Source organism: Ursus americanus, chromosome 9 (assembly GCF_024610735.1).
Source record: "Ursus americanus isolate L20-20 chromosome 9, mUrsAme1.1.p, whole genome shotgun sequence".
Taxonomy (NCBI): domain Eukaryota; kingdom Metazoa; phylum Chordata; class Mammalia; order Carnivora; family Ursidae; genus Ursus; species Ursus americanus.
The window spans coordinates 2,017,501-2,043,210 of record NC_142135.1 but is presented as its reverse complement, the minus strand read 5'-3'; the positions used below and the strand labels follow the sequence as shown (position 1 = coordinate 2,043,210).

Below are 25,710 nucleotides of genomic sequence, written 5' to 3'. Positions count from 1 at the left end.
AGCCCACATCTGCCTGCACCCTCACGAGAGACACTGAGCGGAACTTCGGGCTGAGCCCCTTCCGAATTCCTGACTCATAGAAACTGGGAGATAATAAATGTTGATTGCTGTTTTCAGCCACTAAGTTTTAGGCCATGTTGTTCCACAGCGTAGAGAACCCAGACTCCTGCTCGGCACGTGGCAGCAGCTCCGCTCTGCCCCTGTGGGCACGTCGCATGCCCTGGGTCAGTCCCTAGGCTACCCCAGCTCCCACCCAGGGCCCAGCCCAGGCGTCCCGAACTGCCCAGGCCCAGGAATGGCTCGGCACCCACTCTCCCATCCAACATGCCCCACCAGCGTCCTGGCTCCCCGCCTTGGGCCCTGGCACCTGCCCGCTCACCACCCAACACGCTGCTACCAGCTGGCCCGGGGCAACTGTGGGTCGGGACCGGTGGGAAGTCCATGCCTACAGGAAGGGGAGCTTTGGGTCGGCCTGCCCTTTGGCTGCGGGGTCCAGCAAGGTCGGCCCCCCACCTGCCCCGTCCCCTGCTGGGTCGTCAGGGCAGAGCCCACGCCTGACACAGAAGACAGCGGATGGACAGACAGATGAGTGGAAGGGTGGAGGGACGAGGGCGTGGGAGCAGCTGGGGCACTCACCGCCGGTGGCGTTACTTTCGGAGAGAGGTGGCGGTGATGAGGACGATGACCAGCAGGACGGTGACTCCAGCCGACAGGAAGCAGCACTTGATCTTGCGTCTCTGGAGCTGAGAGAGACAGAACGGTTGTCATGGTGACTGGAACCCCAGCCTCCCATCCTGGGGGCACGTGGTGTCTGCCTGCTTGGGGCTGTGGGCCCAGGCAGAATCCGTCCCTTGCCAGGGGCTCTGTCCTGAGCTGGTAGGTGTGCTCCTTCAACAACTGCTCTGGGCTGGCCCCGACAGGCCCAAGGGAAGGAGGCGGAGAGCCAGCAAGACCGCCTCAGCTGCAGAGGGAGTCAGGCCTGCTGTGATGCCCATGTGCCCCCCTTGAGCACCTCAGATTCTTCTGTAAGCACAGGGCGATGCCACTGACTTCAGGGTCACATGTGAAAGCCTTACTTAAGATGATGCATGGAGAGTACACAGCCTGGGGTCTGGCAAATACCCGTAGTCCTTTCCGATCGTCTTCTCGTTCCTGTATATCATTGTTGTTATTGTAATTGTTTTAGTATTATCTATTTATTTTAGAGAGACAGAGCGAGCAAGAGAGACAAAGAGGGCATGAGTGGGGGGAGGGAGAGGGTGAGGAGCACACTCCTCACCGAGCACAGAGTCCAATGTGGGGGCTCAATCCCACGACCCTGAGATCATGACCTGAGCCAAAATCAAGAGTCGAACGCTCAACCAACTGAGACACCCAGGTGCCTCTGGTTGTGGTTATTAGTAATTTAACAAGTTCTGGACCCCACCGTCAAAGACCTCATGGAGAGGAAGACACACAGATCTATGCTGCAGATTCATGGGTGGGTGGGGTTGGGAGGTTTCTGGAAGAAAGAATGCTTCATCTGGGTCCTGGTGGGGTTGGGCGGGGACTCCCCAGACAGGCCAGGACGTGGGAGGCAGGGGATCAATGGAGAACCTAGGACCAAATGGGAGCTTAAAATAATCTGGGAAGTCACCAAGTGGCAGAGAGTGGTGGGGGTAGGGAAGCAGGGGAGGCAGACGGGATGGGATGCGGATTGTACAGAGGTTTGGGCTCACCCCACAGACAGCACAGAAGACAGTGAGGAATTTCAATCAGGGAGAGACTGTAATGAAGAGGACACTTGGGAAGCAAATGGGGGATGGGTACGAAAGGGGAGAAGAAACACGGAGACTGGTCAGGAAGAAGGCTGATCCATGGAAGGGCAGGAGTCTGGAGCAGAAAAGGGAGGATCAGAGGGGACAGAGGCAAGACCGGGAGAGGAATCCTCAGAACCTGGTTGTGACTGAATATGCAAGGGAAGTGAAATAGGGGAGTCAAGATAAGTCCCCCAGGTTGCCCATCTGGGCCATCAGGTGGATGTTGGGGCTGTCCATTCATTTATCCACCCATTATCCCACCTATCTATCCATCTACCCATCCATCCACCCATCCACCCATCTACCCACCCACACATCCATTCTTCCATGCGTCCATGCATCCATCCATCTGTCCACCCACCTTCCATCCACCCATCTACTCACCCACCTTCCATCCACCCATCTACCCACCCACACATCCATTCTTCCATGCGTCCATGCATCCATCCATCTGTCCACCCACCTACCCAACTCTCCATCCACACACACACACCCATACACCCATCCTCTGTCTATCTACTTTCTCAAAATCAGTGCAGGGGGTGGGGGGAGTGAGGCACAGAAACTCAGCCATGAGGGAGGGAACGGATTGATGGGGACAGCAGGGAGTCAGGGAGCTTCTTGGAGTAGGTGGGACTGAACCTGGGTTTTGGTGTGGGGGAGTGTCCACAATGAGTTTTCGAGTGAGGGCCCAGTCCCACTGTAGGGTGGCGTGGGAGATCTGCTGGGCGTTGGATGGTGTTCAGCACCCTCAAACTGCCTCAGTGTCATCCCACCTTGGAAGGGACCCACACACCAGCCTGAAGGTCAGCCACCATCTGATCAGCCCTGCTTCCCAGCCTTGAGGGCAGGTATCACTACCCCGCTTTCTAGTTCAGGACACTGGGCCAGAGTTAAGTGGCCTGCCCAGGACTTCCAAGATGGTTTGTACAGCTCTGAGACTCAAGTCTCCCTGCCCCCAGCTGTTGTCATGGGTCACAGGCCAGCTGTGTGTGGGAGGGGCCGGGAGGCCCAGAGTGAACGAGAAATAGACCTCCAGTTCCTCACAGCTGGGGGTGGGAGGGCAGCAGAAACCCACAACCCTCCTAGCAGGGAAAGGGCATGTGAGCCAAGGAGCAGTTCAGCACCCAGGACAGCACCTGGGTCCAGGTGCCTGGGCCACGGACCCAAGTGTCTATCCTTGGTGCAGACACACAAGCGCTGTCCTCATCAGCAGGACAGCTGCCCTTTCCTGAGCCTTCGCTCATGATACCCTCACCCAGAGCTGTAGGGTGGGTCCTGTCAACACCCCGGTCTGCAGATGGCTCAGAGAGGTAAAGTAACCTGCCCAAAGTCACCAGCTTGTGAGCTGTGGGGTCAGGATTTGAACCCGGAGCCCAGCGACGCACCAGGTCTTAACCACCCCCCGTGCCCCCTGCAGAAAGGCTGACATCACAGATATGTGCTGAGGTAGATCTGACCCTCTGCACACCCCCGGTCCCCTAAAGGAAGCTAACGCGTGGAACCAGTTACATGCTTCATCACAGGCCACCTGCAAGGGATGTGATGTGCTCTACAGAGCACAGCAGCTGAGGTCAGGCAGGTCTCACATCACAGCCCGACCGCATGACCTGGGGCATGTCGCTGGCCTCCCCGAGGCTCCGGGGCCTGGCTATCCCATCTGTGCGGCCCATACAGAGCCCAGGCAATGGGACCCTGTGCTGGCCTCGCATTCACCATCTGCCGGAGTTGCGTCCATGCTTCCCCTGCCTGGGCTCAGATCAGCCTTCCTGGACAGCAGCCAAGTGCCCCTTGGATGTGATCTGCACTCGGGCCTGTCCCTCCACATCTACCCTCCATCCGTCCACCTCATTGAAGCAGGGAGGAGAGGCAGGGAAGCTGGGAGTCACAGGAGCAGCCACAGGGACCAGGCTGGAGTGGAGCATGACCCCAAGAGAAAGAGGAGAGACCACCTGGAGAGGAATGGGGGAGACAAGTAACCCCTGGGACCCTCCAAACCTACACTCAGCCTCCACCAAGCCAGTCCCTCTCTATCCCAGCAGCAAACCACACTGGGCCTCTCCACTGACTTCAAAAGGAAGAGGCGGGTGGGCCCTGACAGGCAGGGCCCAGGGACCGCCAGATGCGCAGGCTAGGACATATGGTGGAGGCGGAGGCAGCCCTTTGATGGGGAGCTCTGCAGATCCAGCCCGTGGCTCCCCTCCTGGCACAAGGCAGAGCCCCACCCCCAGCCACCTCTGCTCCAGCCCCCAGCAGCCCCAGCCTCCCTAGCGGGGAGGGAGCCACGTGCAGAGACACCAGCTCCTGCTGACGGCCGGGGGCCAGCTGTCCGGGAACAGCAGACCTCAGCTCAGTTTAGCGTCCAGCAGCAGGACGAGGGGCAGATGGCAGGACGAGGGTTACCTGAGGGGCTGACCTGTCGGCTCCCCAGTGACCTTCTGCTGAAGCATGGACAGACCTCCTTAAGGAGGTGAGATGGGTTTCCCCATTGAACATCACTGCCTCTGAGAAGGGAGAGCGGCCTGCAAAGGCCTCACAAGGTGCTAAGAGCAATGGAATGGGACCCCAGGACCCAAGCAGGGGCTGCCAGGTGGGTGGATGAATGGGGCCTCAGAACAGTCCCCCATGAGTCCCCCATGCCCGTGCTGGGGAGGTGCCCTCGTCCACATCAAGCTCACTCATGAGCACTGCCCCATCCCAGTGGTCAGAGGGAAAGTGCCGACAGGGAGGCCACAGCACTGACCTAGGAAATGTGGTCGCATGGGCTGAATTGTGTCCCCCAAATTCATACACTCAGGTCCGAGCCCCCAGCACCCCAGGAAGGGGCCTTTACAGAGGTGATGGTGTTGGTGAGCTATACGGGTGGGCGCTAATCCACCACGACCGGTGTCCGTGGGAGATGGCACATGTGGACACAGGTACACAGGGAGAACGCCGTGTGGACATGGGGCAACTGTCCACTAGCCAAGGAGAGGAACAGACGCTCCCTCACAGCCCTCAGAAAGAGCCACCGGGCCGGCGCCTTGACCTTGGACTTCTGGCCTCCAGACGGTGAACAGTAAACAGTGGCCTTGCGGCCGCTGAGTCTGTAATGATTAACCGGTCCCAGCCCAGGTCTATCTCCTCACTGACCCTGGAGAGCAGCCTCCTGATGGACAGCTCAGAGGTTGAGCCAGTTCTCGACCTTGTCCAGGCCAGCCCTGGGCACCCTTCGCCAGAGCAGAGCTGTCCCCTCCACCTCTACCCGGCTTGCCCCAAAGCCCTCACTGCCCTGGACGCCCGCGGGCCCTGCCCCTGCTCTCCCAGGGTCTGGGTACAGCATGACATGGCCCCAAAAGCTGCTGCCTGCAGAATAGTGAGGGGGGCTGCTCAATCGTGGCTATCACACCCCACGATGGGGGCAATGGCTTCTCCAAGGCCTCCAGGACCAGAGGTGGTGAGGCCCCGCAGCAAAGGGCCACAGGTCACTCTCTGGGAGGGAGGCTGGAGTCCCCCAGGCCTCTACCCAGGTCCCGTTCCCATGCAGCTGTCATGAGGCCTCTAGTGACCGGGTTCCCAAGACACAGAGTCCCCCCGTTGTGATGGCTGCCCGCCTCGGTCCTGCCGGGGATGGTGCCGGGCACTACGCGTTGACCGCGACCCTCAGGACAGCACGTTTCACACATGCAAACACCGGGGCTGGGCGATCACAGCTGCCCTCCCAGCCCCAGTGTGGCATTAGGACAGAGCAGCCCAGGAACCAGGCAGGAAGGAAAGGGCAGGGACACCAGCCCCATCTCCCACCCAGGTAGGGTCTCCGCTGGTGTCAGCCTGGCTCCCCCACGCTTGGGGTGCTCTGGGTACGTCAGCCCCTCCAAAGAGCCGTCGTGATTAATCACTCTTAAATGACAGCCACGCACTGAAGGAGCTGATGGGGCTGACGGCGGGGGGCCAATTAACCCAAATTACGCTCTTGACTGGGGCCCAATTACAGTCAGCTGTGCGGCCAGCAGCACCCAGGCGGGGAGGTCATTGTTGAATTAGCTCCCTGGCTGGGGCCGAGCTCCACCTTCCCATCCCAGTCCCAGAGGCTCACCTCCCCGCCTCCAAAGAGGCTGCAGCCCCTCCCAGGCCTGCTCTGCTCTCCAGCCGGTGAGGAGCCAAGTCTAAGTTACAGTTGCCTTCTGGGAAGGGGGTTTGCTCAGCACGTGCTCCTCCTCCTGCCTAAAGAGCCCTTCACTTAGAGAACTCTGCTCGCTCTCCAAAACCCAGCTCAGCACTGTCACCGCCTCCAGGAAGCCTTCCCCCACCCATGCTTTCTTCTGCACAAAATCTGCAATTGCTGCCAGCCCAGCCCCTCCCTCCCACTAGGCCACTGGAGGAGGGGGCCACTTGAAGAGGGGCGTGGCCAATGGCTGCCCCAGCTAGGCAAGGCTTCGTGGAGAGGACCGAGGAGAGGGAACCAGCTGTACCCACCGTGGGTCCCGCCACCACGCTCAGGCCTCTACATGTTCTGTGCCCACACTGAAGAAGGACGGATGCTGGGTCATCGGTCCAGTGGGCACGCATGCAGGTGCCACCTTCTGCCTGCTCCGAGGGTAGGGGTATACCCCCAGAACACAGCATGTGAGGCGGCAGGCCTGGAGGTGGGGCAGGTGGGCCTGACTGAGCAGAGTGCAGGGGGGGCCCCAGGGCCTGCAGAAGTGGAGGTCAGGTGAGAAGTAAGGCCCTAGCGCCTTCCAGCCTCGGAGGCAGGGGGAGGGCAGGAGGGAGGGGGCTTAAAGCTCCCACCCCACCCCTGCAATTCTCTGGGACTCCAGGCCCCACAGAGGGAGCCGAAGCTGGGGTCGGAGCAGGGGCGGGCTAGCCAGTGGCAGGACGCCCCACAGCAGGCCCAGAACCTGGGAGAGCTTTCTTCAGAGACGGACAGGCCGGCCCCAGGGAGACACCACGCACCCCTGGCCTCTCCGCGCCCCCGCGTAGGTCACAGAGGCTCACACTTGGGGATGCGCCCAACAAGCGCACACGACCTTCCAAGCAGCATTTCAGTGCCCCAGCCCTCGATACAGCACAGTGCAGGGACCCCACACAGCCGGCAGCACCTTCCTCACGAAGGACAGAAGACAAAGCAAACGGAAGGAAATCCAAAGAACCAGCCCCGGTGCAGGAACAGAAGGAAACTCACGACAACCAACACAATTCTCAGTGAGCGAAGAAGATGCACAGTCTGGAGGGGGAAGGCTGGGGCAGCCCAGCGCAGCCAGGGGTGGGAGGTCCCCCAGCCCTCCAGGCCCTGCCCCTGCACCTGCCTGCTGCACACACTGGGGGGGGGGGGCACTGGCCGGGGGTGGGGGCGCGGGCACGGGCGGAGTCTGCTCGCAGGACCGGAGCTGTGTCCCAGAGCCCTGCCCGACTGTGCCCTCGGCCCAGCACCAGCCAGCTGGGCGTGTGGGCATGCGGGCCCAGGGTGGCACAGGCGGGAAGGCCGGCATTCGCCTGGTGCTTTGCCCGCCTCCCAGCTGCCCGACCAGCACCAGGGGCAGGGCCTAGGGTCCAGAAAGGTCATGACTCCGGCAGGCAGGGGCAGGCGGCGAGCCAGTGACGAGCACAGCCCAGCAGTGCCCGCTGCACATGCTCTCGCTCGCCCAGACACCCACTGAGGGACTTGCCCACGGAGCTGCCACTAAGTGTGGCATCGGGCCTCGAGCCCAAGGTCAGGGCCTCCAGCCTCCCTCCTGGGCCAGGGTGCAGGGCCTGCACCTTGTCTCCCTCTAGGGGACAAGGACTGGGTGGAGCCCCAGGGTGCTGGCTCTTCCCTCCATGCCTGCCACTAGAAGCTGTCTCGGGCAGTCACTCCCCCCTTTCTGAGCCTCAGTATCCTCATGCAACAGTTGGGGGCATCACTGTCCCACACAGCTTCTCTGAAGGTGGATGCCCGCCTGGACCCAGACAGCGCGTTTCTCTGCACACCTGTCCCCTCGACCTCAAGCTCCAGGCCAGGCCCCTGCTGTAGCAGGCTGACAGTCCCAGGCCAGCGGCACCTGCATACAGTGGGTGCTCACTGAAGGTGGAGCCCCCTCAGGGGGCCAGGGCAGCTGGAGGCCTCTGTGTGCTTGACCTGAGGCAGGCCCTCAGCCCCTGGGCTCTGCTGTCCTGGGTCACAGCAGTCCAGAAGGGCTCCGTGGTGGGGGGTCCTGGAACCCTGTCTCCAGCAGCCAGGGGCTCATCAAGGAGAAAGAAGCAAAGGGAGGGAGGGAGGGGTTGACAGGGGTGAGGGGGTGACAGGCATTTGGGCACCAGGTGCTGGCTTTAGACTCAAGGGCATCCCCCCGCCCCCATCTTCAGGGACCTCTGCTGGCAGCTAGGGCCTTGGGTGCTGGTCCTGGTGGTCCCGGCAAGGATGCCCAGGGGTTCCCAGCCAGGGGGCTGGGCCGGCACCTGCATGCGGGACTCCTGGGCCAGCCTCCATGCCCCCGAGCCACGCAGCTCTGTGCCCTCTCTCAGCCGGGCGCTCGGGCCCTCTCTCAGCCGGGCGCTCGGGCCCTCTGCCCCCTCAGCCCCTTCCCTCTGACCCACCGGCACCCTCATTCTGTCCCCCCACCCCGAGGCTGCCCAGCCCCCACCCCACCCCTCAGAAGCAGCTTCTCATGCAAATGTATTCAGAATACATGACATTTCAGAAACATCTATTTGTATATATTTAGACTCCATTTCAAAAGAATTATTCAAAATCGGAGCCATTTGGATAGATGGGTGTGGAACGGATTGTTTCTTAAGTGTTCACGTTAAAAATACCATGTTTTCTAAGTGGATCACAAATGCTGTAATTATTGAAATGGGCACATTCTGCTGGGGGAAAATTACAGAATCATGACTTGATTTGCGGATTCTGTGTCCTGAGGACAGGGCACGGGGGCACCCACCACAGGACAGCTCTCCGAGGCGGGGGGCAGCGCCCCAGGGCAACCACACAAAGACAGGGCGCGGGGGCCGCCGGGAGCTGGTGGGTTTGACAGCAGCTCTACTGAGACCGCGAGCACCTGCTCCTCACTGGGGACTGTGCCCGGGGGACAGACAAGTCCAGACATAGGGGTGTGAGGAGGCAGGTGGAGGGCAGTGTCTGAGGAAGAAGTGGGAGCTGGAGGTTCTGAGGTCGGGAAAGGAGCTCGCTCACCCAGGGGCCTGGGACACGGAGGGGCTGGATTTGGGGCGACCTGGGCTCCAGCCCCGGCTCTAACACTTGTGTGCTCCAAGCCTCAGTTTCCTCATCTGCAAACTGGCAACAATGACCCCACTCTCACAAGGAAGGCGTGGGGGAAGGATCTGGAATGGCGCCTGTAATGCCTAGTATTTGCTGAGGGGCTCAGCTGTGTGGGGGCCAGCCTGGGCCAGGCCTCATTCTTGCTCTCCTGGCCCCCCCACCCCAACTCCACCCACCCCCACGAAAAGCTCCACCTGCATATTTACCCCTCCCAGCCTCATGCAAGGCCTCACCAGACTGCCTCCTCGTCCCTAAATATGGCCCCCAGCCCTGGCCCCAGGGCCTTTGCATATGCTACTCCTGCTGTCTGAACCATCCGAGCCCCCTTCTCCATCTGGGTCAGGTCCCAACCTGAAGGCAAGTCCTGTGCCTCGGGGGATGGCTCCCCGCTCCTGCCGCTGCCCTGTGGGATCAGGATAGGTGGGCTTGTCTCAGCTCCCCACTCAGCCCCTGACTTCTGGTGGGTAGGGCTCAGTCATGCCAGGCGTGACTGGTGGGGCAGAGGCGGGCCAGGGAGTCCTCACTCACCAGCTGCAGAAAGCAGGCTAGAGGACCACCCTCCACGCACACGTGAAGGGGTGAGGCCAGCACCCGTCTGAGGGGTGCCCAGGGGCTGCCGGTGGGCAGGGCATGTGCCACATGCCAGCCCCAGAGCAGGTGCCCTACCAGGGCCGGTCCCTGCAGCAGCAGGTCTTGCTGGTGAACGAAACCCAGCCTGCGTTTTCACGCCGGAGGCGACCCTGACTGCCCACAGGCTCGGTCGGGACCCGGCACCTCCAGGCTCATCGGGGGAGGGTCCACTGGTGGGACCTCCTCCGGGCTCAGGGAGGTTGGAACATTAGGTGGAAGGCTCCAGACACCCCCAACCCAGCCACGCCACTTGGGGGCTACTTGGGGGGTGGGCACGCACAGCCCGTCCCCAAGGCCACTCCAGGCTTCCGAAGGCCACTGACCGGGCGCTGGGTATGTGCAAGTCCGGTCACAGCGAGCCTCCTGCAGCATCAGAAGGGGGTCGGCTGAGTGTGCTGCTGGGAGAAGCGCCCGGGGAGACACGCAACTGGGAAGGTGAGTGCAAGACAGGCCCGAGGAAGCCACTCGGGCCACGGCCATGCCGCAGGCACACGCACGCAGGAGCCGTTCCCTGGAGATGACGCATCACCATTGTTACGTTATCAGCACCGTGTTTCTCCAGGGCTGGGATTATAAAGAGCTTACATTTGTTGGATTTTTGTTTTTGTGTTTTGGCTACAAGGAGCTTCTATAATGAAGACAAAAGTCTGAGCAGGGAAGGCTTTTAAGACCCCACTCCTGTTCTTCCCGGCTGCCCTGGGAGAATGGGGAGAGGGTGTCGGGGCTGGGACTCACGCCCCCAGGAGGCCATGGAGGGACCAGCCCCCAGGCCCCGCCCTGACCCCATTCCTTCGTGTCTGCACTGAGTCTCCCCAGGCAGCCTGGCCTGTGCCAGGCACCCTCTGATTGTGCCAGGCATGGAAATCCACCAATTACCCCCTGCCCCATCTCTGTGACTCAGTCCCCAGGCCCCCTCCTGCTGGAGGCTCCAGGACAGCCGTGGGGACAAGTGAAGGCCCCACAGACATCCAGCTCCCCAGTCCCCGGCCTCCACACGGTGTCCCCTGTGTCCCCAGATGGACCGCCCCTCCTCCCCAGAGCCCCAGACTCCCCCCACTCTGGACAGAGCCACACTGACACCTCTGATTGCCCCAAGCTCCTCCCTCATTTCCCAGAATTAGTAATAAATACACATTCATTGCCTATGTGCGCCAGGGACTGTCCTGGTGCTGGACAGTCACAGGGCAGGAAGACCCCCCCGGAGGCTGGACCCTAGTAGGAGGAGCCAGGTGAGAAGCAGGCTCTCAGGGAAAATCTGCAGGGTACAGTGTGGTGATAGAGACTAGGAGATAAAGAAGCAGAGATCAGGGTCGGTCAGCAAAGGCATCACTACGAAGCTGACTTTTCCCTCCAGACCTGAAGGCAGAGAGGGAGGGAGCAAGCAGATTTGAGAACAGTCCAGGCAGGAGGGCAGCAGGTGCAAAGGCCCTGAGGCACAGGGCACCTGGGTGTCCCTGGAATGAGGGGGCACCACAGGCATGGTCTGAGCAGTGGAGAGCAGGAGTGAGGCCTCAGGGCCTCAGGACCTTTGCATGTACTGTTCACACCCCCGGGGGTGCTCGTCCCCAGATACCAGCCTAGCCCACCCTCACCTCCCACAGGTCTTCACTCACTTGTCAGCAAGGGTCTTGCTGACCATCCTCAGGGGGCGTGTTCCTCTTCATGCCCACTGGCCATGCCCTCGCCCACCTCGACCCTCTCTCCTAAGTTACCCGCACGCAGAGCTGGGTGTCTCCCATGCTCCTGTTCGGGTGTGGCTCTCCTGATGACAGCGTCAGCTCTGCGAGGGCAGGACAGCGCGGCTCGCGGGTAACCATCACCCCGTAAGGAATCCACAGCGTTACAGGAGCTACTCCATCTAAAGGGCCTGGTGTGAAGGGGTGCAAGTCTCCCGACTCCGCCCCGCCACGTGAGCCGGTACCGGACCCCTGAGCCTCCGTCTCCTTATCTACAAAACACGGTAACGGATGGGCCCCGTGGACTTGGAGGCGATGCCTGGGGTCCCCGGAGACTTCACGCGGTGAACACGAACACTCTCCTTCTTGCTAAGAAACCGTTCCCTAAACTCCAGGGGGTCGCGCCCTGATACTGGTGCTCTGGCGTCCTGGGGAGCCCCCGTCCGACCCCGAGTGACAACGGACACCTCTGTCAGACAGCGTGCACACGACGACATGGCCACGGGTAGCTGGCAGCGCCCACTGCGTCTTACTCGGGCAAGTGTCAGAGGTGGGGGGCAGACAGGTCTGTGTGAGACAATCGGCTGTGTCCTTGTCCTTGCCTCCACCCTGCACCACAGGCCTGGGTCTGCGCGTTCTCAGTCAGGGCGGCGGGGAGCCCCGACCCATCGGAGGGAGCCCAGCGCTTCATCTAACGAGAGGCTCTAGGGGCACTCGCTCCCTGCGTTAGTGCCCCTGCCCCCGCCAGCCTCTTCTCTGGGAGAAGGAGGGCCCCAGAACTCCTGCCCCCATTACCCCTGCCCCTCCCAGGCTGCGCAGGAAGTGCTCGGCTCCCCCAGACCCTGGGCCCATCACCACCAGCCAGCAGCTCTGCTCCCTCTGCCTCCCACCTCCTTTCCCCTCTGCTAGCTGAGCTCTCTACTGAGGCGCCGTCTGGCTGGGCTACAGAGGACAGAGAGAGGGTCCCATCTGCTGCTCAGCCCACCACGCCGCCAGCGCTCCCCAGAACCCCGCTCTCCAGCAGAGCCCTCAGGCGGACACAGCCCTCCCCTGCCTGCAGCACCAGCGGCCACCTCGAGCCCAGGATCGCCCCCACACTCCTCCCACCTCCTGCGACCCCATGCAAGTTAGTGCGTGAAGACACAGACCCTCCGCCAGCCACTAGGGCGGCCGCGGGGCCGGGAGGAGAGGTGCAGGTCAGGGGAAGGCTCCCAGGGGACAAGGGCAGGTGGAAGGGGAGATTGCGGATGGGCCAGAGCTCCGAGGTCAAGGTCAGGCTGGGCCTCCTCGGCAGCCCAGCTGCAGCCCTCAGCGGCCACACCTCTGCCACAGCCCCTAGCAGAGCTGACCCCTTTCCTGCAGAACAGGGTGGTCCAGGGCTACCAAGCCCTCGTAGGAGCAGCCTCAGCCCGGGGGGCAGAGCCAGCCCCCTCCTCAGCTTTTCCTCTTCCTCGTTAGCGTTTGTGTCTGCCCGGCCCCAAAGGTGGTCCTGCTCCCTCTGTGAACCTGGCAGGGCCCCACCCTGCACCCTCCTGAGCCTGACCTGCCATCGGAGGGGAAGGGTGCCAGCCTGTGTGGAGGGTCCTGCCCCTCTCCTGGGGGCCGCTGGCCTGTCCATGCCACTTCAAGGGCAGCACTGTCCCCTGCTGCTAGGTGCAGGATCCCTACTTTGCCCCAAGCCCGCGTGGCCGCCCTAAGGACGCCGACAATAAACAGCACCTACTGTGTGCACTCAGGAGCTAAATCCATGCCCATTTCACCAGCCCCGAGCCTCTAAGGACAGGGGCTCCTGCGGGCACTGGGAGCACCTGGGTGAACGCCACAGGCAAGGCCGCCCGCCCCGGGAGCCGACGGGGGGCAGGGTCGGACGTGGACAGTCAACACAGAACGTCATTCCATCAGACAGTAGGCGGGCAGACGAAACAGCCATGGAAGGAAGACCACGTGCCGTGGGGGCAGAGGCAAGGCGGTGGGCAGGTCGGGAACTAAAAGGCCTCAGGGTGGGACTCACTGGGGGGATACCTGAGTCGAGTGGGGCTGTGGAGGAGTGTATCTGGGCAGAGGGAACAGCCAGAGCAAAGGCCCCGAGACAGGAGCGTGCTGGCGTGGGTGAGGAACTGGTCCCAGTGCAGCCCCGTGCCACGTGCTAAGTTCTCAGAGGCCCGGCAGCCTGGCCCTGGCCCTCGGGACCCCTGCCCGTGGGAGAACCCAAAAACGTAAGTGGAAGGAGAGACGCCTGGGCAGTGAGACTGCTGCCCCTAGCGCCTCCTCCAGGGTGACCCCCTGGGATTACCCTCTCCTGTGCAAGGAGAGGTCTGCTGGTGAAGACACCCCTGACTCACTTCCCGACCTTACCACATACTAGCTCTCACAAGCCATTCACATGTCTGTGCCTCAGTGTCCTCTTCTAGAATGGGCCGAGCACCCACCTTCCTGGGCTGCAGGGGGCTGAGAGAGGTCGCCTGTACTGTGTGCTGAGCTCGGAGCCTGGGACGCAGCCCCTGTGCAGAAAGGACAAGGGTCTGGCTGTCGCGGAGGCTGCAGCCATCATCCTCACCCCAGACAGGAGGCCGCAGAGGAGAGGAGCAGTGGCCTGGGAAGGGGTCGCGGTGATGTCAGCGCTAGGCAGCAGCTGGCGGGAAGCCCCACGCCCACCCCAAGCCTGCTTCTCATTAGAATGACACCGTTCGACATCGTGTCCTTTGGTTTCAGGTGAAAAGACCTAGACCCCATTTGAACGGCCAGAGTCTACTGGGACTGCATGACACACCTAACAGTCCTAAACACGATGTCACCCCTGTGTCCCCCTCCTGGGAGGTGCGCCTGCAGGCTTCCATAGCTGCCCCCCCATTCCTGGCTCCAGTGCGGGGGGACCCGGCCGGCTCAGGCTCAGTGGCCGACCTGGGAGCCCTGCCTCCCCAGGACCCCTCGAGGAGTGCTCTCTGGGGTGTGGCTAGTCCCATTCCAGGTGGGCATGGTCCCTGGGGACACCCCTGCTTCAGAGGGCAAGCCCGGAGAACAGGCCGGAGACTCCAGGGAGCGGGCTGGGCTGGAGCCAGCAGTCAGCCCACAGCGCAGGGGGGACCTCGAGGCCGCAGCGCCCGGACAGTGAGCTCACCTCCTGCAGGGGCCGGGAAGCCAGACCCCAAGGCCAGCTCTCCCGCGGCCACGGCCCCGGTGGCTGGGAGAGCAGAATTCGACGCTCTCTGGAGGGGGGTTTCCCAATTCCAGGCGAAGCCGAGCCACGGACTCGTCATCCAACATCATCAAACAAGCAGGAAGGCAACACGGCGAGAACAGGTCAGACGAGCAGAGAACATAGAACGATGGACCAAATGTCAGGAGAGTGAAGATGGCTGTCGAAAGGCAGCAAGAAGCCATTAAGAAGGAACAGACGTATCCAAAAAAGAAAGAAATGTTTAGAAATGAAAACCACAATTTCTGAAGACCTAGCTGATGAGTGAAGCAGATTTCACCCGCTGTAAAGGGAGGACCGACCCAAGTAGGTTCACGGGAATCCCACCACACAGACGGGCTGGAAGCCATAGAGCCAAGGTCAAGGTCACGGGGTGGCCAGGGAGGTCTGGCACGGGTGCCGTCAGTGCCCGCCGAGGGGCCCCCAGGAGGACGGGCAGAGGCAGCGTATGGCGTGTGAGGAATGACAGCCGCCCCCAGAGGAACCCACAAGAACAGGCGTCCACCGGTCTGAAAGTCACAAAACACAGAAGTTAAAGAAATCCACACCTGGGGCGCCTGGAGGGCTCAGTCAGTTGAGCGTCTGACTCTCGATCTCAGCTCAGGTCACGATCTTGGGGTCATGAGATCAAGCCCCACAATGGGCTCCACGGTCAGTGGGGAGTCTACTTAAAAAAAAAATCCATACACAGAAACATTATGGGTAATTTTGGGAAAATTACAGAACCCTAAATAACAAGACAAGATGTTAAATTAGCCAGAGGAAGAAAGACAGATCCCTAAACAATCAAGACAGACAGACAGCAGACCCTACAGCAATGGGCCCTGGAAGGCCCTGGATTAAATTCACGCTCCACCTGGAAGTGTTTCCTGAGCGAATCTCTGTGGCCTCGCAGACACCAAGCGTCAGAGGGATCAGCAGGAGACTGGCAGGAAGGAGGAGAAAATCCCCGAAGAAGACCTGAGATAAAGGAGCCGGCGCCCACATGACCCCAAGCTGTGAAACCCTGAGGGGCCCCTCAAGCACCAGGGCCCGGGCAGGAGGGCAGTGGAGCCCAGGGAAGCGAGCAGAGGGAGGCGCCCGGGCTCAAAGCCACCAAGGCCCAAGCCTTGCTCAGGAAGGGGCGGCGGCCTAACTTCAGACTCAGTCCCAGTGAGGACATCTGGCAAAAGTTCCAGGAAAAAAAAATGAAAAATTGTAATAAAGTATATATAAAAAATTTTTTAAATAAAAGAAGAAAAAAATGAACTAATTTTTTAAAATGCAACTGATTATAGAGACATGAGAACGAAGTGTGATTAGATTAGATTAGATCAGAGATTAGATCCTGGACTTTGAGAGATGGAGCTGGGGGCTCAGCGCCGCCTGAACGGGGTCTGTGCTCCGCTGGCCGCACTCCGTGAGTGTGGGTTTGCCGCGGCCGCCGACGGAGCACCACGCGCCGATGGTTAAGGCGTGACAGGCGTCAAGCGGCGGACCCTCGGGCGGTAGAGGAGCAGCGCCGCCCGGGCAGTGTGGCCGGACGTGTGCAGCGACTCCGTGTCCTTTCCTGCCACGTTTATATGTCAGAATTGTTTTTCAAAATAAAAAGTTAGAAACTCCAGTACGGAAAAAGCAGCTTTCAAAAACGAAGATAACTACAAATCAAAGAGAAGCTGGGAGAAACTGCTGATACACCAACAACGGATCGAACCCACCGGTGGGAAGACAGGAACTCAGGAGAGTTCTTAAAATCCAGCCACGACGGACGGACCGGAGGACTTGAGGCACAGAAGTACTGACAACGAGAGAATAGAAAACCATGCGACGCCACGAATCCCGAGAAAGCTGCCATGGACACGCAGCCACAGATGCCACGTGGAACGGAAAGGTCGCTTCTCAGGCCGAGGGCTCCACGTCACCCAGATGAGACAGCGGTCCCACCTCGTACGCAGCCTAAACTTTCCAGCCGTAGAAAACAGAAAACCGACATTCCCAGAGCCACGGGGAGGCCTGCCCAAACCCAACACCGCGTACAGGCCAGGTGGACCACGGAGGGCACGGACACGGAGGATCTGAGTCAGCAAGTGAACGGGCTCCGTGCACCCACGTCGAGGGTACGCCCTCTCTCACACACATGTGGGGCATCGCGCAGGTGGGATTCTCTAAGCCGTAAGGGGAGTCTTCACAACTTTCCAAGAACCAGTATCACATAAAAGAAATTCTCTGAACAGGGGCGCCCGGGTGGCACAGCGGTTAAAAACACCTGCCTTTGGCTCAGGGCGTGATCCCGGGGTTATGGGATCGAGCCCCACATCAGGCTCTTCTGCTAGGAGCCTGCTTCTTCCTCTCCCACTCCCCCTGCTTGTGTTCCCTCTCTCACTGGCTGTCTCTCTCTCTGTCAAATAAATAAATAAAATCTTAAAAAAAAAAAAAGAAATTCTCTGAACAAAATGCAGCCCTTGGAAGGTCATGTAAACAGAGTGCATTTAAAATGCCCTTGCATCCAGACATTTCACAACTGGCTTCTTAGTAACTCAGGGTCAAAGCCAACAGCACGCAGATGGCAAGCGTCAAGCTGAGCAACGGTGAAAATACGGGGCGTCCCACGTGCGGGGCGCGGGGCCCACAGCCTGCTGACCGGGTGATAGAAGGAGAGGGGCTGGAGCGTCGGGGCCGTGGAAGCGAGAAGGAGGGGTGCAGGAAGCACCCGAGGAAGGGGAGCCGAGGGACGATAAAGAGAAAACAGGGCCCACAAGCCGGAAGCAGCAGGAAGTAGGACACGGCGGCAGCAGACACGGGAGGCAAAGACAAACTCCAGGGAGACGGACGAGGGCGAGACGTCCGTGGACAAGCAAGGCTGGCGCGAGCAGGTGCCGAGGACGGACAGAGCGGGACTGCGCAGGCAACGAGAGAGCATCACGGGCACCGCTGCGCCACCACATCCAAACCCAGGACTCAGACAAGGCCCCAGAAACATCTCCCTTACCCAAACCGACCTGGAACAAGAGAAAACCCGCGTCCGGGGCTGCGACCCTAGAGAGTCTAACAGACCGAAGGACGGCCCCGGACTCACCACATGAGGCTGATGTAAAGTTGACACAAAATTGGACAAGCGCGGGGACAGCAGGGACATGCGGAGGTCCGTGTAGGGGCCCAAATCCTAAAACATGAGCACGTTCCCTCCTTCCAAGACCGCGGAGTATGGCTACAGCTGTTCGCTCCGGACACGTCGACGTTGTCCCAGAGACGCAGGATGGTTCGGTCCAGAAGTCCAGGCGCCTCGTCAGCACGCTCACGGAGCGAAGGAGGGCGCTGAAGACCCATCTCAGCGGAGCAAGAGCACATTCAACGACACGGAACGTCCGTCCAGGACTTAACACCAGCGACCACCCCAAACCCTTCTCAAGCCCTTCGCAGACGTCCTGCGTCTGACAAGAGGATGGACAGTGAACGTGCAGTCCTTCCTGACGGGCCGGTGCCGGGCGTGTCCCTGTCACAACCCCTCGTAAGGACGCACAGGACGGACACACAACGGAAGGAAAGCCAGAGGCTGAACGTAGTCCCACAAACACTGAGACCCTAGCGGCCGGCGGCCACACGCCCCGTTCACGGGATCATACACGCCTGTGTACGCCGCCGGCAGGCTGGCCCGTGAGCCAGTCACAGAAACAGACAAAAACACATGTTTAGGAACAAACTTCTGAAAAAATGTGAAAGCTACACATGGAGGAAATCATTGTTTAAGTGTACATTCCAGCATTAAAGAGGGCGGAGACACGCGGAGCCGCGGTGCTCGCAGACGGGAAGGCCCGCGTCGTGGAGATCAGCTCTTCCCCAGTGATCCTGAGTTGAGTCGAGCCCGGCACAACTGCCAATGGCATTACTGACGGAACCTGACGAGCGGGTCCGAAGACTCGTGGGAGAGCGAGGGCCGAGAAGAAACAGTGCGGGCAGGGCCAGCAGACAGCGTCACCGAACAGAGCTGCAGGCCCGACACCGGGAGGCAGGGAAGTGCGTGGGCCGCCCGGACGGCAGGGCCAAGAAAGCAAGGCGCACGGAGCCAACGCGGACACCGGTGGTGGGGCAGGTGGACACGGGAGGGCGTCTTGCCCGCGGTGCGGGGCAGCTGCGTACCGCGAGGAGGCATATGAATGGCCAACGACGGAGAGTGTCTTTCAGACTTGGGATGCGGGGAGCCCAGGAGTGCGCATGAGGCCCGGGAATCATCGAGAGGCCCCACGGGGACCGGAAAGGAAAAGCCGCAGCCGGGAGGTGGTGTTTGGTGCAGACCCGCAAAGCACTAGCGTCTACATAGAGCACACACTCGCCCATATGTGTGTGTGTACATTCCAGGAACCATTAGGAAGGGAAAAAACAAACAATCCAAGTTTTAAAATGGGCAAAAGGCATGAACAGACTTTCCACAGCAAAGGAAACACAAACATAAACATATGAAAAATTCCAGCCTCGTTAGTAATCAGGGAAATGCAAATGCGGACCACAATTAGACACTATTTTACACCCACCACACTGGCAAAAATTAAAGAATCTGACAGTGTCAAATAGCAGATAGGCAGCGCTCTCACGCTGCTGCTGAGAACGTGACCGCCGGCAGCCACGTGGAAAACCGCTCCCCCTGCCGGGCGACGCCCCGGGACCCTGGCCCCGCGCTCCCCCCACGAGGCAGATGCGGTCTCCGGGCGGGCCGTGCGTGTGACCACAGAGCTGGAACGGCCACGTCCCGTCGGGAGGAGAAGAGACGAATACATTCTGATCCCACCACTCTAGGTAGTTCTGCGCTCCCGTGAGCACTGCACGGCACGGCGACGCACCAGCACGTGGACGCATCTTGGGAACGAAGCTGAACGAAAAAGGCAAAGTCTTGGAAGAATACAAACAGCCTCGTTTTTATGCAGCTAAAAATAAGCAAAACTAGACAACCCATTGTTCGGCCATCAACACCTTTTACCAACACTGTCTGTTTAAAATAATACAAAACTCGTTTAAAGTAGGTAAAAGCCAAGGAAACACAAACACGAACTTTCGGGAAGAGCTTATGGGGGTGAAAGCAGAGGGCAGGAGGGGGCCGCGCTCCCACAGATGTGTAGGGATAACGTGGGGTGTGCGGTTAGGCGGTGCTGGACACGATCACGTCACGCCCTCCGCGGTGAGCCTGCGACATGTATGACGTCACGTATCAAGTCACATCCTGGAAAAGACCGTACAAATGGCAACACTGACAGTGGCCAGGGTTTCATCCATACTGGCCTTTAACCATGACAGCAGCCCCCGTCTGTGAACAGGACTCTAAAATTCCCCTGCTCCAAGATTCTAACTCGTGAGATTCATGATTCTTGTCGCCCGGTGATGCCGCCTGCGCGCTCGGTGTTAAGATCCTGACATCCCAGCATGAGGCTCCCTGACTCTCAGGTCCTGAAGACCCATCCCATGAAGGTCCCAGATGGTATGTCTGATTGCCAAGGCCACGTGGGGCCCGTGCTCGCTGGCCAGCGCTGCAGAGGGCCGGCCTCCCTCCCCCACAGCCCACACCCCACACGCCCCGCCAAGGGCTGTGCTCCACGAGAGGCCCTCACAAACTTCATGCTGTCTAGATGGTCCAGGGTCCCCTCTCTCTTGGGCCAAGCCAAAGACGCTCCAGCTGCTGGATCCCCCTGCCCCAGCCCCAGCCTGCCCCCAGAGCAAGAGCCAAGAGCCAGCTTCCAAACGTCTGCCCAGCACCTGCCCGGCAGGCCGCCTCCCCTCCTCCGCCACCCCCAGACGCCTCTGGGCTTGGTCCTGGCTTCCGCTGGAGGAAGACAGCCAGACCAGGCCCTGAGCCTGGGGTCGAGCAGACAGGGTTCCAATCAAGTGTAATTTGGGGAAAGCCCCTTAGCCATGCTGAGTGTTGGCCCTGTCTTCACACACAGACCGGGCCATCCCCGGGGCTCCCTGAGGATTCAGTGAGATACCGTCTACACAAGGCAGAAGCTGGTTAACTGTGGATCCCTCCACCAGCTACACACCAGCACAGCCTGGGCTGTCTAACACAGGGTGAGCGAGGAGGTCACAAAGGCCGCTGCCCAAAGTGGCCATAGCAGGCACTCATCCATCCACCCCTCAGCCCTTCGTGAATTCCACAACGGCACATCGGTGCCAGCAGGTGCCCGGGGCAGCTGCGGCCAGACGGCGCCTTGCACCTGCAGCTGTCTCCTCAACCAGCACGGACACCGGTCCTGGATCCAGTGCATCCACAAAGCCCCGAGCCTGGGTGCCCAAGGGGCTGGAGGGAGGGAGGGGCGAGAGGTTGGGGCTCGTCCAGGGGCCTGAGGGAGAAGCTGAGGCCTGACAGTGGGGCGAGGATGCAGGGTGCAGTGGGGCTCACACCTTCCTTCCCAGGGGGTGGGGGGATACAAGGAGGGCACAGGAGGAGGGGGACGAGATATGCTCTCTAGACCCTGGGAAAGAAAGTCCTGAACATCTAGGACTGGGGGCAGTGGGCTGAGGCCCTGTTGGGGCAGGACTGAGCCGCTGGAGAGAGCTGGGAGAGCGGGCCCAGCAGGGGTGTCCAAACCTGCAGGGTCACCGAGGTCAGGTGGGGACACAGGACGGGATGCGGCCCCTCCCTGGCTCGGGAGCGGGCTGCTCCTCCCCCAGCACCGAGTCCAGGGAATGGAGGCGCGGGCTGTCGATCTCCCAGACCCCCAAGGCGGGCAGTGCCGGGCAGAGGCCAGGAGAAGAGGGGACGATGAAAGCCAGGGGTGGATGGAGGGGTCACGGTGGAGACAGGGCAGAGACCGTGGGGATGTGGACTTTGCACACTGCTCAAGACGCTTCGGTCCAGGCACTAGAGCTGCTTCCACGCAGACGCGTGCAAAGCTCGCATGAGGATCGTCCGCCGCCTGCTCCCTCTGCCTGCAGCCCGGCGGTGTCTGAGAGGGGCCGCCCCGCCAGTCTGGGTCCCGGAGTCAGGAGCACGGAAGTAAAGCCAGCACTACCCGCTGTGCACAGGGAGCACAAGCAAACCAGCGAGGAGCCTTGGGGCCCCGGTCACCGCAGCCACACAGCCGAGCAGACGGACGCAGGGAGGTGCGGGGTGAGCCCCGATTAACGGAAGGGACGCCGGCAAGGTCCGCCACCGCCCTGCTGTGTTGGGTTCTCTGGCTTCCCGCTCCCTTCTTCAGAGCGGACAGCAAGGCTCTGTGCATAGGGACCACGGGCGCCCAGGCCGGCAGCTCCGGAGGGGGGGTGTGCGCTCGTCACAAATGCAGGCGGGCCCTGAGCTACCCGAATCCACGCGGCAACCACTCACGCTCGGAGCCCAGCGCCTCCCTCGGATTTTCACACCCGTGCTCGCCAGCGGAAAGAGCATTCTGAGGGGAGATGCAGACCTGGGGCAGGGGGAGCTCCTCACCAGGCTAACAGTGGCGCTGTGCCCGTGCCACCCACTCCCCCGCCCCGGATCAGAAGCCAGGTAAAGCCCCCAGGGTGCTAGGCCCCAAAGGGCGGGTGCCAAGGAGCAATCCGAGCTGATGCCACATCCCCAGGCCCCTCCGCGAGCGCGCAGCCCCCAGGCTGGGCCAGAGGACAGGGGGCAGCTGCCAGTCGAGGCCTCGTCGGCAAGCCGGAAGCGCTGCTCTCTCCAGGGAAGGCACGTGGGATGGTCTCACAGTCCTGGGATCGCAGGCATCCCCAGGCTTTTGTTTTTCCTCGAGAACCTTTTCATCTGTCTTGTTGACGGCATCGTTAATGAGCCCTTGTCGGCATTCCAGAAGGAGCTAAGTACCAGCGGTGGAGAACACAGTCAACGCGGTCCAGGAACTCACAGACGTGAGGCGGGCAGAGCTCCCGACCTCGCCACGGGCAGGGGGTCCCTCGGGAAAGGGCAGAGCCCCACACCAACAGCCTCACTGTCCTTCCCGCCGGGGCCCCTCGCAGAGCGACGAGGGTGAACCACTGCTCCCCCAGGCCCAGGGTCTGCACCTGGCCAAGGAGGGCACAGTGACCCCACCTCGCCTCTGCCTCTGGAGGGAAGGGGGGCTGTCCTGAAACTCCTTCCGTGGACCAGAGCCCATTTCTAGGGTGGGAATACTGAGGCCCACGAACACACAGAAGACGAGGGATGGGGGGTTGAGCCCAAGTCAGTGTCATCAGATCCAGGCTTCCCACTCCCCACCTTCAGGCAGGCCTGACCCCCTTGTTCTCAGGGACCTCATCCCACGACACCCGCTCCAGGGGGCTTCTCTCGCAGCTGTGGCTCCCCTAGCTGAGGCTGAAGGGGAGACACCGAACCCCCAAAAAGCCACGATCACGAAAGGAGAGCCGGTCCTCCCTGGTTCTGAGGGGCAAGGAGGCAGCAAAGCATGGGTTCTGCTCCCGTCCCACCCTGTCCACGTCCCCACGTGCCCCACGAGTGGGCCTGTAAGCAGCTCCAGGCAGCCGTGGTCCGTCCAGCTGGGGCGCAGCACACACCTGTCCGTTCCGCGTCGACACTGCACCCCTGCTCTCTGAGAGCATCAGGCAGGCCTGGGAGCGCTCCTGCCCTGGAGACGGGCCTGTGGCTCATTGGGGAGCAGCTCACATCTTCGGTAACTCCACGGCGGCCGGGGACCGCGTCTAGCTGCACAGCACGCACCTTCAGAGAGCGCCTGCTCGATGTCTGGGCGGTTTATCTGGTTTAATTTTGTTGTTCTCCCTTCCTGCTGTCAAGAGGTAAACAGACACACCGCCTCGTCTTGCTAAGGAGGACCAGATTAATAATGCATCGGAGCAGGTGGGAGGAAGGGCCGGCTGTGCCACCAGCCGGCTGTGTGGCCCAGGCCAAGGGGCTGTGCGTCTCTGGGCCTCTCCTCGTCAGGTGTATTTGGGGCCAGGACCCTGCCCCACCCTGAGCTCAAGGTGGTGCTGGCGGCGGCTGTGCTCCATGCAAGAAGGGGCACCCAGCCTGCCCTGCTCAGTCACTTCACAGCCCCCTACCCCGGGAGGGAGATCTTTCTAGATGAGGAAGGACGGCCAGAGATGGGACTTAGTCTCTGCAGCGTCTCGCAGCCAGGACTCCGGCCAGGCCATTTCCAAGCTTTGCTGCTTCTTCGGCCGTGAGTGCGGGGACACTGAGGTGCCCTGGCTTCCCGATGGCGGTCACTGCCCTCGTCACTCCTGTAGGCAACGGTTTGGAGGCAGGCCTGGGGGCCTTGGCACCAAGTCCCCACCCCGCTCCTCCTTGCGCTGGGCGGGTCCCCTAACCTCCCTGCCTCTGGGCTGCTTTATCTGCAGGTCGGGGGGCCTCGCTTCCTGCCCTGCCTCCCGCCTAGGACAGGTGTGAGGCTCAGCTGAGCAACACAGGGCGGGCTTGCTCTCTCTCCATCAGGTCCTGCCTGGGTACGAGGGCTACGAGGACACGCAGAGCTGCACACAAGGCCACCTCCTCCCTGCCCCGCGCCTCTCCCACCCGGAAGGAAAGCATTCAGTGGCTCACACAGACTGGCCTCAGACCAGATGCAGCTCCCCCCAGGGTGGCTGGCATTTTAGGGAGACTGGACGGGGCAGGCCTGCCTGGTGGGGAGCAGACTCAGTCGCAGGAGGGACTCTGAAGCTGAACAACCGGGCAGCCGCCCAGCCAGGGCTGATGGACCAGCAGTCACACTCACAGCGGGGCAGGTGGGAGGCCGGGACATGGCCTGCTCCTTATTCCTGCTGCCCCCAGCCCCCTCCCAACCCAGGGCTACACTGGGAAGAGCCAGTTTTTTCCAGAAGACAGGAATGATTTCATGCAGGTATTCCTGGCTTTTTGCTGAGCGAGCAAGACAACTCTGTCTCCTTTCCCTCCTTTCTTGGCAGAAAGGGCAGCAGAGCCGTGGGCCCTGGTCCCGCAGACCTGGCAGCACCGAAGTGTTTCAATGAAACCCAACCTGTGTCTGTCTGCAGACGGCAGGGCTCAGCCAGCTGGACTCACCCTGCTCCAAGGCTCGGCTGCGCTGGCTTCCCCGGCGCCCCGCTACACAGCCTGGCACACAGGCCCTCCCCTCTCTCCCATCTCCCCCTCAGCTGCTGACCAGCCAACCCCGTCGGCCCCAAAGGAAGCTGCTCTCCAGCCCACCTCCTCTACCAGCTCAAGGCAACAAGCAGACCGAATGCTCCCTGAGCTTCCAGGAAGCTTGGAATCCCCATCTGTGCACAGCAGGTGGGAGTGGGGTTGCCTCATGGGGCTGTCTGCACGGCTTCTCCCTGGCCATCTTCTCTGACTCTTCCCAGCTGCTTGCAGAACACCTGCCCTTTCCCGCCTGTCTGGCTCCCTCAGAAGTTCTGAGGGATCTGGGAGAGCCTGGCCTTCGGGGACCTGGATTCAGACGCTGCCCCACCACTTGCCGGGTGCATGATTTAAGGCAAATGCAAGCTTTTTTGAGTTTCAGTCTCACATCTACAAAATGGGTAGACAGCAACCCATCGTGGAGGGCATGTCAGCCCAAGAGTGGGGTAAGGGACTGGGCCACACTCCAGGGGGTCCTGGTGCTGTAGCTCGGTGCCCCATGCTCTCCATCGCCAGCACCGCCCCATGGGAAGCTCTGAGAAGGCCGAGCAGGGCCCTCCGGCAGGCCCTCCACCCTCACTCTGCACTCAGCCCTGTGCCGACCCCCAGAATGGCCAGGAGGGGCAGGACTGTGCCTTTCCTAGAGGAGCTGGAGGCCAGCTGAGAGGCAGGTCCCCAAGATGCAGGCAGTGGGGTGGGGGCTCTGACGTTCAGAGGAAGGCACAGACCCAGCAGGGCTGCAGCCCAAGTGCAGAACAGGACAGGGTGTGGTCCTGCATGCTAGGCCACGTGGCCACGAATAGTAGCACTTCCAGAGCCAGAACCACATCTCAGCCTCCCCTGCATTGCCCACCTGCCTGAGGTGGCCTTCTTGACATGGCAGGAGCTCTGGAAAAGGTAGCCACTGTCCCCACTGACAGGAGAGGTGACAATGGAGGGAGGCTGAGTAATGGAGCTCTTAGGGACCAAGGTCTCCAGTGTTTGGAGGGTAGGGACATGGGTTGGGACAATGGCCTCACACCGGGAGGCCTCTGAATAAGATGTGAGCATCTCAAAGACAGAGATATCTTTTTTTCCCCATTTTCCCAATGCTCTGTATCATGCCTGGTATAAAAGACTCATTATCACCACCATCATCACTACCTCCATTACCACCATGACCA

The 25,710-nt window shown here is 61.0% G+C and overlaps 1 protein-coding gene across 2 annotated transcripts in view; it reads right to left on the bottom strand.

Annotated features, from left to right (window-relative positions):
- TSNARE1 (t-SNARE domain containing 1) overlaps positions 1–25,710 on the bottom strand; it is a 153,817-nt gene that overhangs the window by 12,057 nt on the left and 116,050 nt on the right. For both annotated transcript variants that reach the window (XM_045778044.2, XM_045778047.2), the window contains one exon: positions 637–743. In XM_045778044.2, coding sequence (XP_045634000.1) covers positions 648–743 — 96 coding nt within the window. In that variant the 3' untranslated portion in view covers positions 637–647. The remainder of the gene's footprint in view (positions 1–636; positions 744–25,710) is intronic.